The sequence below is a fragment of the Rhinatrema bivittatum genome, chromosome 4 (assembly GCF_901001135.1).
Source record: "Rhinatrema bivittatum chromosome 4, aRhiBiv1.1, whole genome shotgun sequence".
NCBI lineage: Eukaryota > Metazoa > Chordata > Amphibia > Gymnophiona > Rhinatrematidae > Rhinatrema > Rhinatrema bivittatum.
In genome coordinates, this window is record NC_042618.1 from 249,542,930 (window position 1) to 249,557,103 (window position 14,174).

The following is a 14,174-nucleotide window of genomic DNA, read 5'->3' on the forward strand; positions in this document are numbered from 1 at the left end:
GGTTAGGAAAATGGACGCTCGTAAAATTGAGCATCTGTTTTCCTAATCTGACCCACCTGCACATTTAAAAAAAAAAATATATATTGTTTTAACCTTTTTGGTTTCTCTGACTTAATATCGCTGCCTTTCTGTACACTTTTTTGGGTTGCTCAGAAATTAACGCCTGCCCTTGGGTAGGCGCTAATTTCTGAGCATAAAATGTGTGGATTGGGTGCACATTTTTTTTACGGTATCTGAGGCGAATTACTAATAGCCTCATCAACATGCATTTGCATGTGATGAGCACTATTACTTTCGGGAGGGTTTTGATGTGCATTATGGGTGTGCTAAACCCCTTACTGTATAAGGGGTTGTGCACGTGCATCCAAAACGTGCATCCAACAGCATGTTAAACAGTGCACTCAGCTGACTGCACTTTACAGTATCGACCTGTATAGTAGCTAAGCTCTGGCTTTCAGGCCCATATTAGGCATGGGGAACCCTGTCTACCCTCTGCTCAGTTTTAGTACATCACTGCATCTAGACAAATTCTTTTTACTCAACATGTCTTTGTAATCAACTAAAATTCATCATAAAATTTAATTTAATGTTTTTTCTTTTTTTTTTTTTGCTATCTGTAGATTCTTTCTTGGTCTGGGAGAGAGGAGACAGAACACTTATATGTCTGTGGAAATAAAACCTATTCATAACTATTAAAATGAGATAGTGCCTGAGGCAATGCACAACCCCAAGCTCACTTTGAGCCACATGATGTGCAGAGGCAACCCAGTTATTAGTCATCCTTTCAACTGACATAAGCCTTTACATGAAACTTAAGCAATTAATCAAATCTTTACAACATTCAATTACAGCAAGAGAAACTCATACTGTGAAGCTGTCCTGGAATTAATGTGCTAACAAGACAATCAGTGAACCGAGATGTGCAAACAAAGTTCACAGATGCAAAGCCAATGCTGTGAGCACTGGAAAGAAAAAAAAAAAAACGTATTGGCAGGGAAACAATACTATTTGCTAGCATGATTTTTTTTTTCTTTCTCTACAGTCCAATTTGAAATTAATCTGTTTATGCTAGACTATGGCCTCATGATTCATTTCATGCTTATGCCATTCTAGCCACCTTTATCATGAGAAACTCAGTATTCTTAGCAATGACATTGGCAATCTCCTTTGCACTAAAATCTGCATTTACATTCATGGGGTCATATGATGAGGTGCATTCAGCAGAGTGCACAGGTTTATCTGCAGTTGTGTGCACAAACTTTACTGCCGGTGAAGCAAGGAGTTTTGTGCACAAAAAATGTATGCATAAAAATGTGTGTAAAGGATAGCGCCCCCAATGTAAATTTACTGGTAATGAAGGCATTAGTTATTACCACCCATTGCAGAGAGCTGCACTAGCTTAATCATTGCTTTCTTAGCATTGGAACCTTAACTCCTAGCCAGAGATGCAGTAAGGTTTCCAGGGCTAATGTTAGTCTATTGGCAGAAGCTTGAGTTCTGGTTCTGGGACTGGTACTCAGGATTAATGCGCAAAAACCAAGTTGTGGGCACACAAATTATGTCTTCAGCATATAAAATATGATTTATGCTCTCAAAAAAATGCTTTCTGCACTGAAAATGTTTTGTGTGTATAAATCATATTTTCTGTGCATAAATCCCAAGTACAGTTCCCAGTGAAGACAGGAGCACAACATGAGCTGTTCTAACTCAAGTTATTTGGGATTTATGCCTAGAAAATATTTTTTGTGCACATAAATCATATTTTCTGGACAGAAATATGACTTGGGCATATAAACCATGTTTTCTACGCATAAGCTTGTTTTTATACGCAAAGCATTTTTTTACGCACATTCTACAATTAGCGCTTTTTTATTTTTTAACTAGTGATGTATTAGCGTACCATTAGCTTACTTCAGTAGGAATTAAAATGTTACACTGCTAATTACATTGGCCTCATAGTGACAGACACACAACATGCAATAGAAGGATTCACTTCAAAATACCTCAGATCCTGGATAAGCGACACTTTGAGCATCGGTAACATAATTCCACTGTCAGATTTTCTTCTTTCCGGTCCAAGGGCAACTGCTTATACAAAGAACCAAGATGATGACACCAGTTATACATTTTACTTTTACACGTCTCCACAGTGCATGGTAAATATCCTATCTAAACTATCCAGAACGTTTCATGTTATTTTATTGTATTTAAAATTAACATTCATAAAACCAAGGTTGTTTTCCCAGTTTTGAGGATAATTCTGTCCCCTATAGGTTGATCATTATTTTGTGGTTTCTTCCTGTTTCTATTTTGTCTGACTACTGGATTAGAAGAATGTTAAGCAATTGGGTAGGAATGGGAGGTGGTAAAGTGTTGGCATCAGCAGTATAAATGAGTACGTAGAGAATACAGATTGTGATTATGTGTTCTATGATCATCTATGTCATAGTTATGAGATTTAGGATGGTGTCTATTTATATTTTGATTTTATTATTAATCTTTAGTTTTGGTTTTTTTAATATATTTTTTTAATATTTATTTGATGTATTTTATTTTGTTTTGCACAATGCTTTTGGTGACCCTTAGGGGCTGAGAACGTGATTAATAAGAACTTTTAATAAAGAAAAATAATGAAATTTATAAATTAGTGAAAATTCTAAATTGCACTAATATGATGGAAAGAGGTAGTAATGTGAGAAATATGTTGTCAATATACATTAACAGTTGAGTCTGATTCATTAATAAAAGTGAAACAAATTAAGAATAAAGCATCAGAAACCCTAGGTATAAGTAGTGCGAGGCTGTAAAGATATCTGCTGAAAGGCTGTCAGCATCTGAGAAGGCTGTCAGCATCTGAGAAGTATTTACAATCACACAAGCTGTTTTTTAAAAAGCTAGATATTTTGTATCAATAAACAAAATATTTTATGCAATTTGTGAAGAATGTTACCACTAAAAAAAACCCCAAAAAACCAAAGCCCTTCCTTCCTAGACATTAGTACAAATGCTACCAACAATCCATTTCCAAAAATGAATTTAAAGCATTCATTAATTTTTATAATATCATGGAAAAAATTCTAAACCCACTATTCTAACAAAGTCTGTGACTGCAGGCAAGTATTTTGGACAGCCTGAGGCTCAGAAGGGAAAAGGCAATAGCAAACATTCCTAATCCCAAAGAAGTTAAGGGAAACAGCAAATGGCAAAACTTTGTTTTCACAGGCAGCCATGTCCTCTTCTGGTCTCTGCCCTGCCCCTTTCCCTACTCCTCAACCAATCAGCGTTCACTTCAGGCTAAGCCCCACTCACTGGCCTTGCCTTCCAGCCAATCAGCATTTGCTTCTGGGTTAAGCCCCTGCCCCTCTCTGCCTTTTGCCCATCCCTTTGTTGACATTTAGCCTAGCTCTGACCAAGCCATGCCCCTTTATTTTGCCCATGGGGCAGCCATTTTGGCTGCCCCATGGGCAAAAAAGTCTATCTTTTGCGGTATATGCCAGAGGCTAAATATCTTTTAAAAAGCATTCCTCACCTCGCAGCCAGTCTTTGTTTTTAGACTCACGGTGCAGGCGTATTTTGACAGGATGTCTATAACCGTTAAAATATAGCTATAACCATTGTTCCACCATATCCACCTGCAATTGCGAGTCCATGTCTGAGAAGATAGTTTTATTTCGCTTAAAATGCGCTCTGGCCGATCTATGTAAAGCGTAAGCATCTTGTCCCCTGAGCTATTTTGCAATTTGTGCTCTATTCACATCTTTATGGCGTTTCCTAACGGCCTGATAAAGACCTGTCACACCCCCCCAAATTGCCCGCCGCCTCATGATTATAATAAAGTTTTTCAAACAACTTCTTGTACATCTCTGCTTTCCAAAATCTTGGCTAAAATGTGTATGCTTGCATGTTAAATCTGTGGATTTAAAAAAAAAAAAGTGATGGTTTGCCTTTAAATATCCTGATAAGAAATGTATTATTTAAATTATCATCATCATATTACCCAACAAAAACTGCATTTAGCCCTGCACTTTATACACCTCTCGAAAGGTGTGTCTAGACCTGCCCCCTGAATGGGGAAGAGGAACACTGCTGTGTTGTCATTAACCAAACATGGTGCCTCCTCTTTTAGACAAGATGTCATTTCTGGTGATGTCATCTAAAAGGGCTGTCCCTATTAGCCGTGTTGTCATTTCCAGTGACATCCCCTTTTAGCCATGATGTCATCCAAAATGGCTGCCCCCATGGGCTAAAAAGGCGCATGGCTAGGGTGGACCTAGGCTAAATGTCAAAGGGATGGGGCAAAGGTGGAGAAAGGTATGGGGCTTAACCCAGAAGCAAACACTGGCCGAGGGGCTGGAAAAGGGGTGGGGCTTAAACCAGAAGTAGGCATGGCCATCTGTCAAAAGTAAGTTTTGACATTTGCTCTACCCCTTAACTACTTCCCATCATATTATATACTGCCTTTCTTGAAACAACCTAGGGTAGTTTACATAAAAGGAAAAGAACAAGTTATGACACATAGAGGTAGATCTTCAAAACATACGCGCGCGAACAAAAGTACACCAGATTTTATAAGATACACGTGTAGCCGCGTGTATCTTGTAAAATCCAGGGTCGGCGCGCAAAAGGCTGCGCAAAATTGGCAGCCTGCGTGCGCCGAGCCGCGCAGCCTGCCTCCGTTCCCTCCACGTCCCCCCACCTTCCCCTCCCTTCCCCTATCTACCCCACCCCCCAGCCCTACCTAAATCCACCCCCCCCTAACTTTGTTGGGCAAGTTACGCGCGCCGCCCCGGCATCCCCCAGCACAGGCCGCAGTGCCGGGGGACTCGGGACCGCCCTCCCGGCCCGCCCCCGAACCGTCGCCATGCCCCCGGACCCGCCCCGGACCGTCCCCGGGCACACCCCCTCCCACCCCTTTTGCGAAGCCCTGGGACTTACGCGCGCCGGCGGCCTATGCAAAATAGGCGCGCGAATGCCCTGCGCGCGTAAATCCGGGAGGATTTACGCACGCAGGGGTTTTAAAATCTACCCCATAGCTTCTCAGTCATACAAATTGTGGCAAACTGTTTCAGGGTATCATCATTAAACTCAGGCTTGCAAATTACAAAAATAACTCAAAAGAGAAGTTTAAATTAGAGGGGACGCTCAGTGACTTCCAATAGCTTAAAGAGGCCCCAAAGCTGATCAATCAGAAAACTAGAAAAAATCCCTATAGAAAACAAGAAAAAAAAAAGTTATTTTCCTCTTAAGACAGTTGCTGAGAAAAGATGGACTGATGAAACTGAAAACAGATTTGCCCAACTGGGGTTTTCCTTTCCTAATCTATGTCACAAACACTCAAAAAAAATCTAAAGACATGGCTTTTCAGAAAGCCTTTGCATCAACATTATGATGCTTGACAACTACTGAAGTTTTTATATTGTCTACCTATTTGAAATTTGTATGAAGGCTTTTCAATGAAACTTGATTATATCCGTGCTCTATTACATATCTTTATGTTTATTTTAGATGAAAATGTTTATTATGGTAAGTGATTTCATTTCTACTCTTAATCTTATTCATTTCTGTTACTAAGTTTTATGTTGAGAAATATTGTGAAATTATTGTAAGCAGCTTCATTTATTTTCTGTAAACTGATGTGATATCTTAGTTTGAATGTCGGTATATAAAAATAAATAAATAAATAAATAATCTAGAAATATAAGTTGTCGGAGGATGTGGTGAAAGCTTTGTGTAGCTGGGTTTAAAAAAGGTTTGGACAAGTTCCTGGAAGAAAAGCCCATTATTATTTAAGGTGGACTTAGAGAAATCCACTACATATCTGTGGGATAAGCAGCATGGAATCTATTGACCTTTTGGAATCCTGCCAGGTATTTGTGCCTTGGATTGGCCACTGTTGGAAACAGGATATTGGGATTGATGAACCTTTGGTCTGACCCAGTATGAAAAATCTGTTCTTAAAAGAAAAAAATGAGTACTCAAAACCGGGTCTCATGTGTTCAGTCCTAATATATTCATGGCTAGGCGTACATTCATTTTCTTCTCTAACTGGATGTGTTTATTTCTCTCATACCTCACCAGATAAAACTTTAATTTGTATTATTGTGATTCAATACAGAAATGCAATTTTGAAATATTCACCTGGAGATTCTATAATTTGCTCTTGCTTCTCTTCCCTTTCCTGATATTGAAGCAAATGAGACCACAAAGCAGACTTGCCCTATAAAAAAAAAAAATAATAAATTATTCATATACACAATTTTGAAATAAGAAAAAAAAAATTCACTAAATAAATGCCCAAGGTACTCATTATTCAGATGTTCCCACACCAAATGTAAAGTATAAGTGCTATGTTATAACTTGGGAATAAAGTTCAGTAACTCCGCAAATCACTAGCTGGGAAATATCTCTGCTCCATGAACTTTCTTTTCTCAAAACAATCAACTTATTTTCCTTATTTTTGAGAAAGGTCTGTTCATTTCACTATGCCCTAAAAAAGCTACTTTAAAAAAAAATATTTTTTAACCAGCTGCTTTCATCTTGGGAATTATTTGACATTATGTTGACAACTGCATCTTACTCTTGTGGCACGATCTTCGTCTTTTCAGAACTGCCTACCTGTTTGATTTGCAGACCGTGGCTCCAGATCCTTTCCAGAAGGTCACATAGGCTAGCAATGAGTGTGTTCTCCTCCAGACCAGTTATGTTGGCTTCTCCATGACCCAGTTCCACTGCTTCATGGCCCATTTTTTCTACCAACATACGTTTAGTCTGAAGTACGAAAACATTTAAAGTCAAATACATGACCAGTAGAAGAACTAAGTAAATCATTTTTAAATTATTGAAACTACCAAGAACTCTCATCTCTTGTTTTGACTATAAAGAACAGGAAATGTCTTCCCCCCCCCCCCAAAAAAAAAACCCAAAACCTACTCCTGTCGTCTGCCTTCACCATCCCTCTCCTCTTTTTTTTATTTTTTATTACCCTTCTTTTACCTAGGCAGCATGTCCAAGAAAATCATGAACCCTCCAAGACTTATCCCTCAGCACCACAATAGTGGCAGCTGTCTTCCCTCTTTCCCTCATTCCCTAAATGTGTCATCTCTGCACCAGTCCAAATCTTATTGGACTCTTTAAACAGAAGACTCAAATTCAAGTCTGCTGTGATGCAGCAAACAGTCCTACGGCTTGAGCCATCGGTTTGACCAGCACTGGAAATCTTTAAAACAATCAGGTGGAAATGGGCAAGCTAACTCACTGGTGTTATCATGCCTAGCAAGGAGACAGACAATACAGAATTTCACAGCAGACAGCAACACAAGACATACAGATGTTAGGAATAGTACCATATTAAAACAGACACACAATACATTGATCTCCATAATCATACACCAAGGGTGGCAAACTCTGGTATTCAAGAGCCATAAACAGGCCTGATTTTCAGGATATCCACAATGAATATGTATGAGATACATTTGTATGCACTGCTTCCACTGTATGCAAATATCTTGCATGCATATTCATTACGGATATCCTGTAAACTAGGCCTGTTTGTGGCGCTTGAGAACTGGACTGGCCTTCCCTGTCAAACACTATCATCATCATTACATGGTTAAAACGTAGCTGGATAAAAAAGGAGACAGAGCAAGGCCAATCCAGGGACATGGCTTAAATTTACCCAGTTAATGTTGAATATTATCAGCTAACTCTGGCTGGGAAAACAGCAAGCCTACTGTTAGCTAGGTAACTTGTTTTTTTTTTTAACTAACATGCTAATCCTTGCTCCTCTTACATCATTTACCTTATTCAAGGATGTTGGCTAAATCCCTACGCTCGCCCCCAAAACCCCTAAAAGTGGCCAATTGGGATGAATATTAAGTATAATAGAACTTACAGGTCTCAGCACATTAGTATTACTTTATTCATTTCACTCGGGAAGAAAAGACCAATGATTGGCCCAGAGCTGAGTATCTAACTGGCTAACATTGAGCAGATAAAGTTACTCAGTTCTGAACAGGATCTAATCCTTCTTACCTGGAGTAAAGTGAATAAATGTACATTAATAGGCCAGAAGCTATCAGTTCTTTTGTATTTAGAATTCATCCCAGTACACCACTTTTGGGGGGGTTGGAAGGTGGAAATTTGGCCAACCCCTTTTATTTTTTTTTTAAAGTAGAGGTTGTAGGGGGCAATCAACACCTACTCAGAATACTAGGGGAATTTTTTCAATATTCAAAAGATTGGTGCATAGCAAAGCTGCCTAGATAATTTTAGCCAAGCAAAGATCCTAGCTGCTGTGTGGTCCCCTCAGTGAGCTGCAGTTTGAGCTTAAAGGTACACGAGTCAGCATTGCCATGCCTTAAAAGCTTGCCTCACTCAGAGCTCCCCACCTTATCTTGGGGTCTCTATTACTCCTTGCTGTGACTAGCACCTTGACTTGGTCCTGATTTTACTTATATTTCTTGTTGGTCTTCCTAGTGGCCATGTGGTGTCCTGCTTCTTTGACCTTAGTATTGGCCTTCTGGTGTCCTGTTTGTCTGGTCCCTGGCCTTGCCTAGTACTCTATTTCAGCTTAGCCCTGTCCATGTCTTGCCCTGTGCTATTTGGCCTTGGTCTAGTCTTACCTACTTGCTTGTCTGTCCTTTTGGTGCTCTTCTTGTTCATTGTCTTTTGAGCATCTTTCTGTACCCTTCAGCCAGCTTGCCTTAGTGGGTGCCCTCCTATATCAAGTGTATCTCCAGCTAAATCTTGCTGCCCACCAGAACCTGTGGGCTCAACCCTAGGGGGAGATGGTCAGTCAGGAAGAAGACCTTGTACTGCCTGGTTCTTAAGTCCCGTGTAGCTCTTACCCTAGGGATTACCTACAATCGACCTGGGCAGCCATTCAATGTTCACTGGGAAATTTAATCTGTTAAGTCTCAGTGAACACCTCTACCAAAGTTACCCATTTAATCATAACTGGTTCACTTCCCATTTGCCGCACTTCTGAATACTGACCTCAGATGTTCACAGCAGCACAGCATTCCCAAGTTAAAAGTTATCCATATCTATTTAACAATGCTCTATACTTGTGGACTCAAAAGACAAGAAATTCATTACTAACCCAGCCTGCATTACAGGAACACTATGGGGTAGATATTAAAAATTTAGATGGATTTCGAAGTTAGCTGGATAGACATATCCAGCTAGCTTAAATGGGAAATTCAGTCTTTCCTAACACTGACTATCACTACTTAGCTGGCTAAGTAGCGCTTGGCTAAGTAGCGCTGCCCTGATCTGCCCACAACATATCCAACATATCCAGCTATTCAGATAAGTGACCTATCTAGCTACGTAGTGGCCACTGAACATAATCGGATATTCAGCCGCCACTACATAGCCGGATATGTCCTATTATGTAGCACTAAAAGTGCTTTGAATATCCGGCCCTGTGTGTTTAAAAAATTTAGCTGAATTGTCTTCCGGTAACAGCTGCTATCCAAGAACAGCAGGACATCAGTCCTCACACAAAAGTAACATCATAGATGCAGCTGAGATGGAAATGTGATTTTAAAGTTTCTAGAAATTTTGAACATGTTAAGTAACTCTGCTCTCTCTGAGGACAAGTAGGATGGCAACCCTCACGTGTGGGGAATCTCTTGCTACAGACTGTCCAAATGGAAAGAAAAAGGAAAAACCAAAATGGTACCAACGGGCAAAATCTGTATTTAGTGGCAACAGGCCATTTTTGTATATTTTGTCTTTTTTATAGAGGCATCCTGGAACCAAAACAGGCCATAGATGGGATGGTTTGTGGTTTTGTTTTGTTTTTACTGCAAAGAGTGTCCTCAGGAAAGATTGGTCAAACCTGTCATGTCAGGAGTCCTTGTCCAAGCAATAAGTGAAATGTGAACGTGTGGCGAGAACTCCATGTCATAGCTGTGCAAATCTCCTTCATAGAGGTTCATCATAGGTAGGCTAACACCACCATAGTTTTAATACTATAAGCCTTGACACAACTCTCACCAGATTCAGGCCTGCTTGGGCATAACAGAAGGAAATGTAATCTTCTATCCAGTTTGAAAGGATGCACTTGAAAATAGCAATCCCAGGTTTGTTAGTGACAGAAGTAATAAAAAGCTGGGAGGACTTTCTATGGGCTTCTGTTTGCTCCAAATAGAAGGCCAAGTCTCTTTTGCAAGTCAAACTGTATAGCGCTTGTTCACCTTTGCAGACATGCAGCCTGGGAAAGGACAATTGATTGGTTAAGATGGAAGTCCAACACTACTTTAGGCATGAACTTGGGATGCATGTAAAGAATCACCATATTCTGAAAACATTTGATATAAGGTGGATGAACCACTAGGGCCTAGAGCTCACCTACTCTGTAAGCTGAAGTGACCGCCACTAAAAAATAAGACCTTCCAGGTCAGTTAATTCAGCTAATATGAGCTTTTGTCAACTGGGTCAAAAGCACATTGAGATCCCAAGACACAGCAGAAGGCTTGAAGAGATGTTTCAAGTAAAGCAAGCTCTGCAAATAAAGGCTTTATAAAGATGGGTTTACCTTCTACATGGTAGTGGTAAGCGCTAAAGGGTGAATTTTAAAAGAGTTGTTCGTTTTAAAAAACCCCAGAATTTCTTATATATATAGGCCAATTGTGAGCAACTTGTGTTTTAAAATGGATCAATTATGTGCACATATTTGAGCAACTCAATGCGTGGAAAAAAGGGCCAGAGTTAGGGCATCACAGGCATTCTGGGGTGGGGCCAACATTTACGTGGGTAAATATGGATTTTAAACCCCACGTCCACAGCGTGCATCTGGGCTGTTACCTGCACTGATTTACTTCTGCTCTTGATGCGGTGTTAAGTCTGAAGAAGACTCGTTTTAAGCCTAAAGGGTGAGGAGTCTGGGTAAACTGGGGTGGGGAGTATGTGGGTGCATGAGCACTCATTTTAAAGTTATCGTCTAATTGCACTGAATTGGTCTTAAGATCTGACTCAGATAGATGTAGAAGCTTCTCGAGTAGTTTTTGTGTATTGTAGGAGAAAGGTCTCTCTCTTACACCAAAAGGCAAACTCCCTTTTTTTTCTAAACTTTTTATTTTAAAGATGAAAGGCAGTATAGCAAGGCGCTAATACCATAATACAGATACAAAATACAGTGTCAACAACTAACATTTCAGGTATGTCTCTCTCTTCAGCAAAGAATACAGCGACAAACATCAAGTTGGGTCTATAACAAATTATAGCAATGAGAACTTATGTATCTCCAATTTTCAGCAAGGTCAAGCACCCATCCTATTCCAAATCATCAAAAGCTATTTTAGATCTTATCATATAGTCATAATGAGGGCCATATTGAGTCACTGTCCATACAGCAAAGTTATGGATAAACTAATCCGGCTAACTTTGGAGGTATATTCAATAGTGCAGCCACACTACTGAATATAGCTGGTTAACTTCAGGAAGCTCTTTAGCCCGACCAGACTTAGCTGGCTATGTTAGCTGGCTAAATCTGAATATCGGAGTTAGCTGGATAATTCAACTCCTTTCAATTACACCCTCAGAACGCCCCTAACTTATCTGGCTAAATTCTTCATTTAGCCAAATAACTTCTGAGTTATTTGACTAAATACTTTTGAATATGGACCTCATTATGTTTTTTTTTTTATTTTATTTTTATTGAATTTCCATTAACTTAGCAAACGAACTAGCCACTGAAAAGAGGGTCTTAAGGAAGCAAATGAAATTACATTTATGTAGAAAAAGTTAAAAAGAATAACTACAATTATACCCTAGACCCAGGCACCAAGAAATTAGGGGAGATACCAAGGGTTTCAGAGTGTAATATAACATCAAATAAAGTACAAAAGAAATACCAAGGGAAAAGAAAATTCAACAGATAATTTTCAATTCGGTAACTAGATTAGCATGTGACATACCCAGCTGAGGTATGAGAATTGAGAAAGACCCTTAATTGAGAAGGTTTAAAGAAAACATATATTTTATTAATATTCATAATACATTTACAAGGGTAGCGAATTACTATCGGAGCCCCCAGTTGTCTAGCTTCTTGACACATAGTTAAGAAAATCTTCCTTCTTTGCTGGGTAGATCTAGTAATGTCTGGGTAAATCCACAACTTTTGACCATAATATTGCTTTTCTTTGTTTTGAAGAAATAATCTTACAATGAGATCTTGATCAGAAGGAAAAACAAAGCTCACAAATAAAGTACCAAGATATGCAATCTGGTCATCACCAGAAGTTTCCAAAAAAGTAGAAAGATAAGGCGTAGCAATAGCTGAGGTTTGGTTACCCAAAACCATATCTTCTTTTTTCTCAACTGAGGTTAATAAATCTTGAAGATAGGTGGCAAAGCTTCCGATGAAATTTTTAGAACATCTTGGAGATATTTTTTAAACTGATCCCGTGGTGATATAAGGTTAACATGGGAAAAATTCAAAACTCTCAGATTCAAATATCTAAGAGCATTTTCCAAGTTCTCCAACTTTTTAGCTTTAACAGATTCTCCTTGCATTAAGTCACTTTGAACTGACTGTAGCTGAATTACATTTTGATCCAATTCTGCTATCTTAGAAGAATGAGAGAAAACTAAAGGGTCTAGAGTATGAATCTGATGGTGAATATCAGATGTCACTGAAACCAGTGAGGAAATAGATTTTTCTAACAACACTAAAGCATTCCATACAGAGTCAAGTGTGATTACTGGAGAGTTGATCAATTCTGCTTTATAGATGATGCTTACCAAGCTTTCCCGGCTGGGAGCCGCAATTGCTTCATGAAACCCAGCCGGTTCCTCCCTTCCAAAAGGGGTGGAAGCCAGGGTTATATGACCATGATGTCCTGCTTCTACTGCCAAGCTCTGTTGACCCAATGGCAGTAGCAGAGTACCTGTTTTGCCAAATTCCTCGGTATTCACATCTCAGGCAATGGTTGCTGCCCCAGCGGTTGCCGACTGATCTGAGGCCAACTCCGGGCATCGCGACAGCATCCCAGATCCCAAAGTCAAGGTATGAGAGGGAGCGGAGAGAAGTTATCGGAGCTCCGGGGCTCAGAGAGATTTGCATGTCCAGCAGCGCTGAAGAGCGCTCTCCTCCGGCAGCTGCAGTGGACCCAACTCATGAAGGTATGCCTTCTGTTGGGATGAAGAAGCTCTCAATTCGCTGCTACATGGGTCCAGGTAAGGAGGAGGCTGAGGAACTCTCCCTTATCCACCCTTTCCGCTTAGTATGCAGCATTTTCGAGAACAAAAGCAATAAATTTTAATCGGCAAAAGGAGCTCGACACAACGTGCCCTTCCCCTATAATGCCATCTTGGTCCCAACCCCGGACCTCATGTTTAAGCATATGTCAGTTTTTCTATCAGCACTAATTCATATATTTGCTTGTACCATAAGTTCATAGTAGGTTCTGGCACCACAAATCTACCCCTGTGTATCAAATGTCCCAGCAAAATCTTTTTGGATGTACTCAGACACCAATCTTCCCATCACTCAAGTAGACACACCTCTGGAGTGAGATAAAGGGCTTGCTCAGGATTAAAAACAACTCTCTCCCAATTTCCCCCCAGAAAGCCTCCACTTTTAGGCACTTCCACCATATATGTAAATAAGAGACTTCCAGCCTACAGCTTCTCTAGAGGTCCCTGAGAAAGATTTTACATAGAAAAGTGGGTATCTTTAGGTACGGTGCAGGAACTGGATCAATAATTCAACTCGCCGACTGCAGAGAATTTATGGATGTCTTTCCCTATCATTTTCCCATCTTCTTTTATTGCATAATACACGCTAATGGGAGATCCCTTTCTTAAAAACATCTGAGAATAGCTTTATATAATAGTGAGATACTTTTTCTAGGTATGTCATACTGAAGAAACATCTTTTCAAACATAGAAGGAACCTTAGGCTCCCATCCCCATGCCACACGAGCATCTCATCAACCTTCTATAGTGAGCCCTAGATTCCTCCTGAGCCCTGTAATCAGAACACAGTGGTTGAAAGGCTTACATTATCATCCTCCTCCCATAACTGACCCACGAACTTGAACTCACATTTCTAACAATCTGCTGCATTGCTACAAAAAGTATGCACAGGCAAAAAAGGATTGCCCTTTATGGGAGAGAGTACAGTTATAGGTCTTTGGAAAGCCAAAGCTTTTATTCACCTTGCT

The 14,174-nt window shown here is 39.9% G+C and overlaps 1 protein-coding gene across 3 annotated transcripts in view; it reads right to left on the minus strand.

Moving 5' to 3' along the window:
- Positions 1-14,174, minus strand: part of DENND5B (DENN domain containing 5B) — a 476,583-nt gene that overhangs the window by 97,538 nt on the left and 364,871 nt on the right. For 2 of the 3 annotated variants that reach the window (XM_029600012.1, XM_029600010.1), the window contains 3 exons: positions 6,616-6,768; positions 6,139-6,217; positions 2,004-2,085 (listed from right to left, as the gene is read on the minus strand). In XM_029600012.1, the coding sequence (XP_029455872.1) occupies positions 2,004-2,085; positions 6,139-6,217; positions 6,616-6,768 (314 nt within the window). Of the gene's footprint in view, positions 1-2,003; positions 2,089-6,138; positions 6,218-6,615; positions 6,769-14,174 lie in introns of all 3 variants that reach the window. The other variant, XM_029600011.1, reaches the window with a different exon arrangement.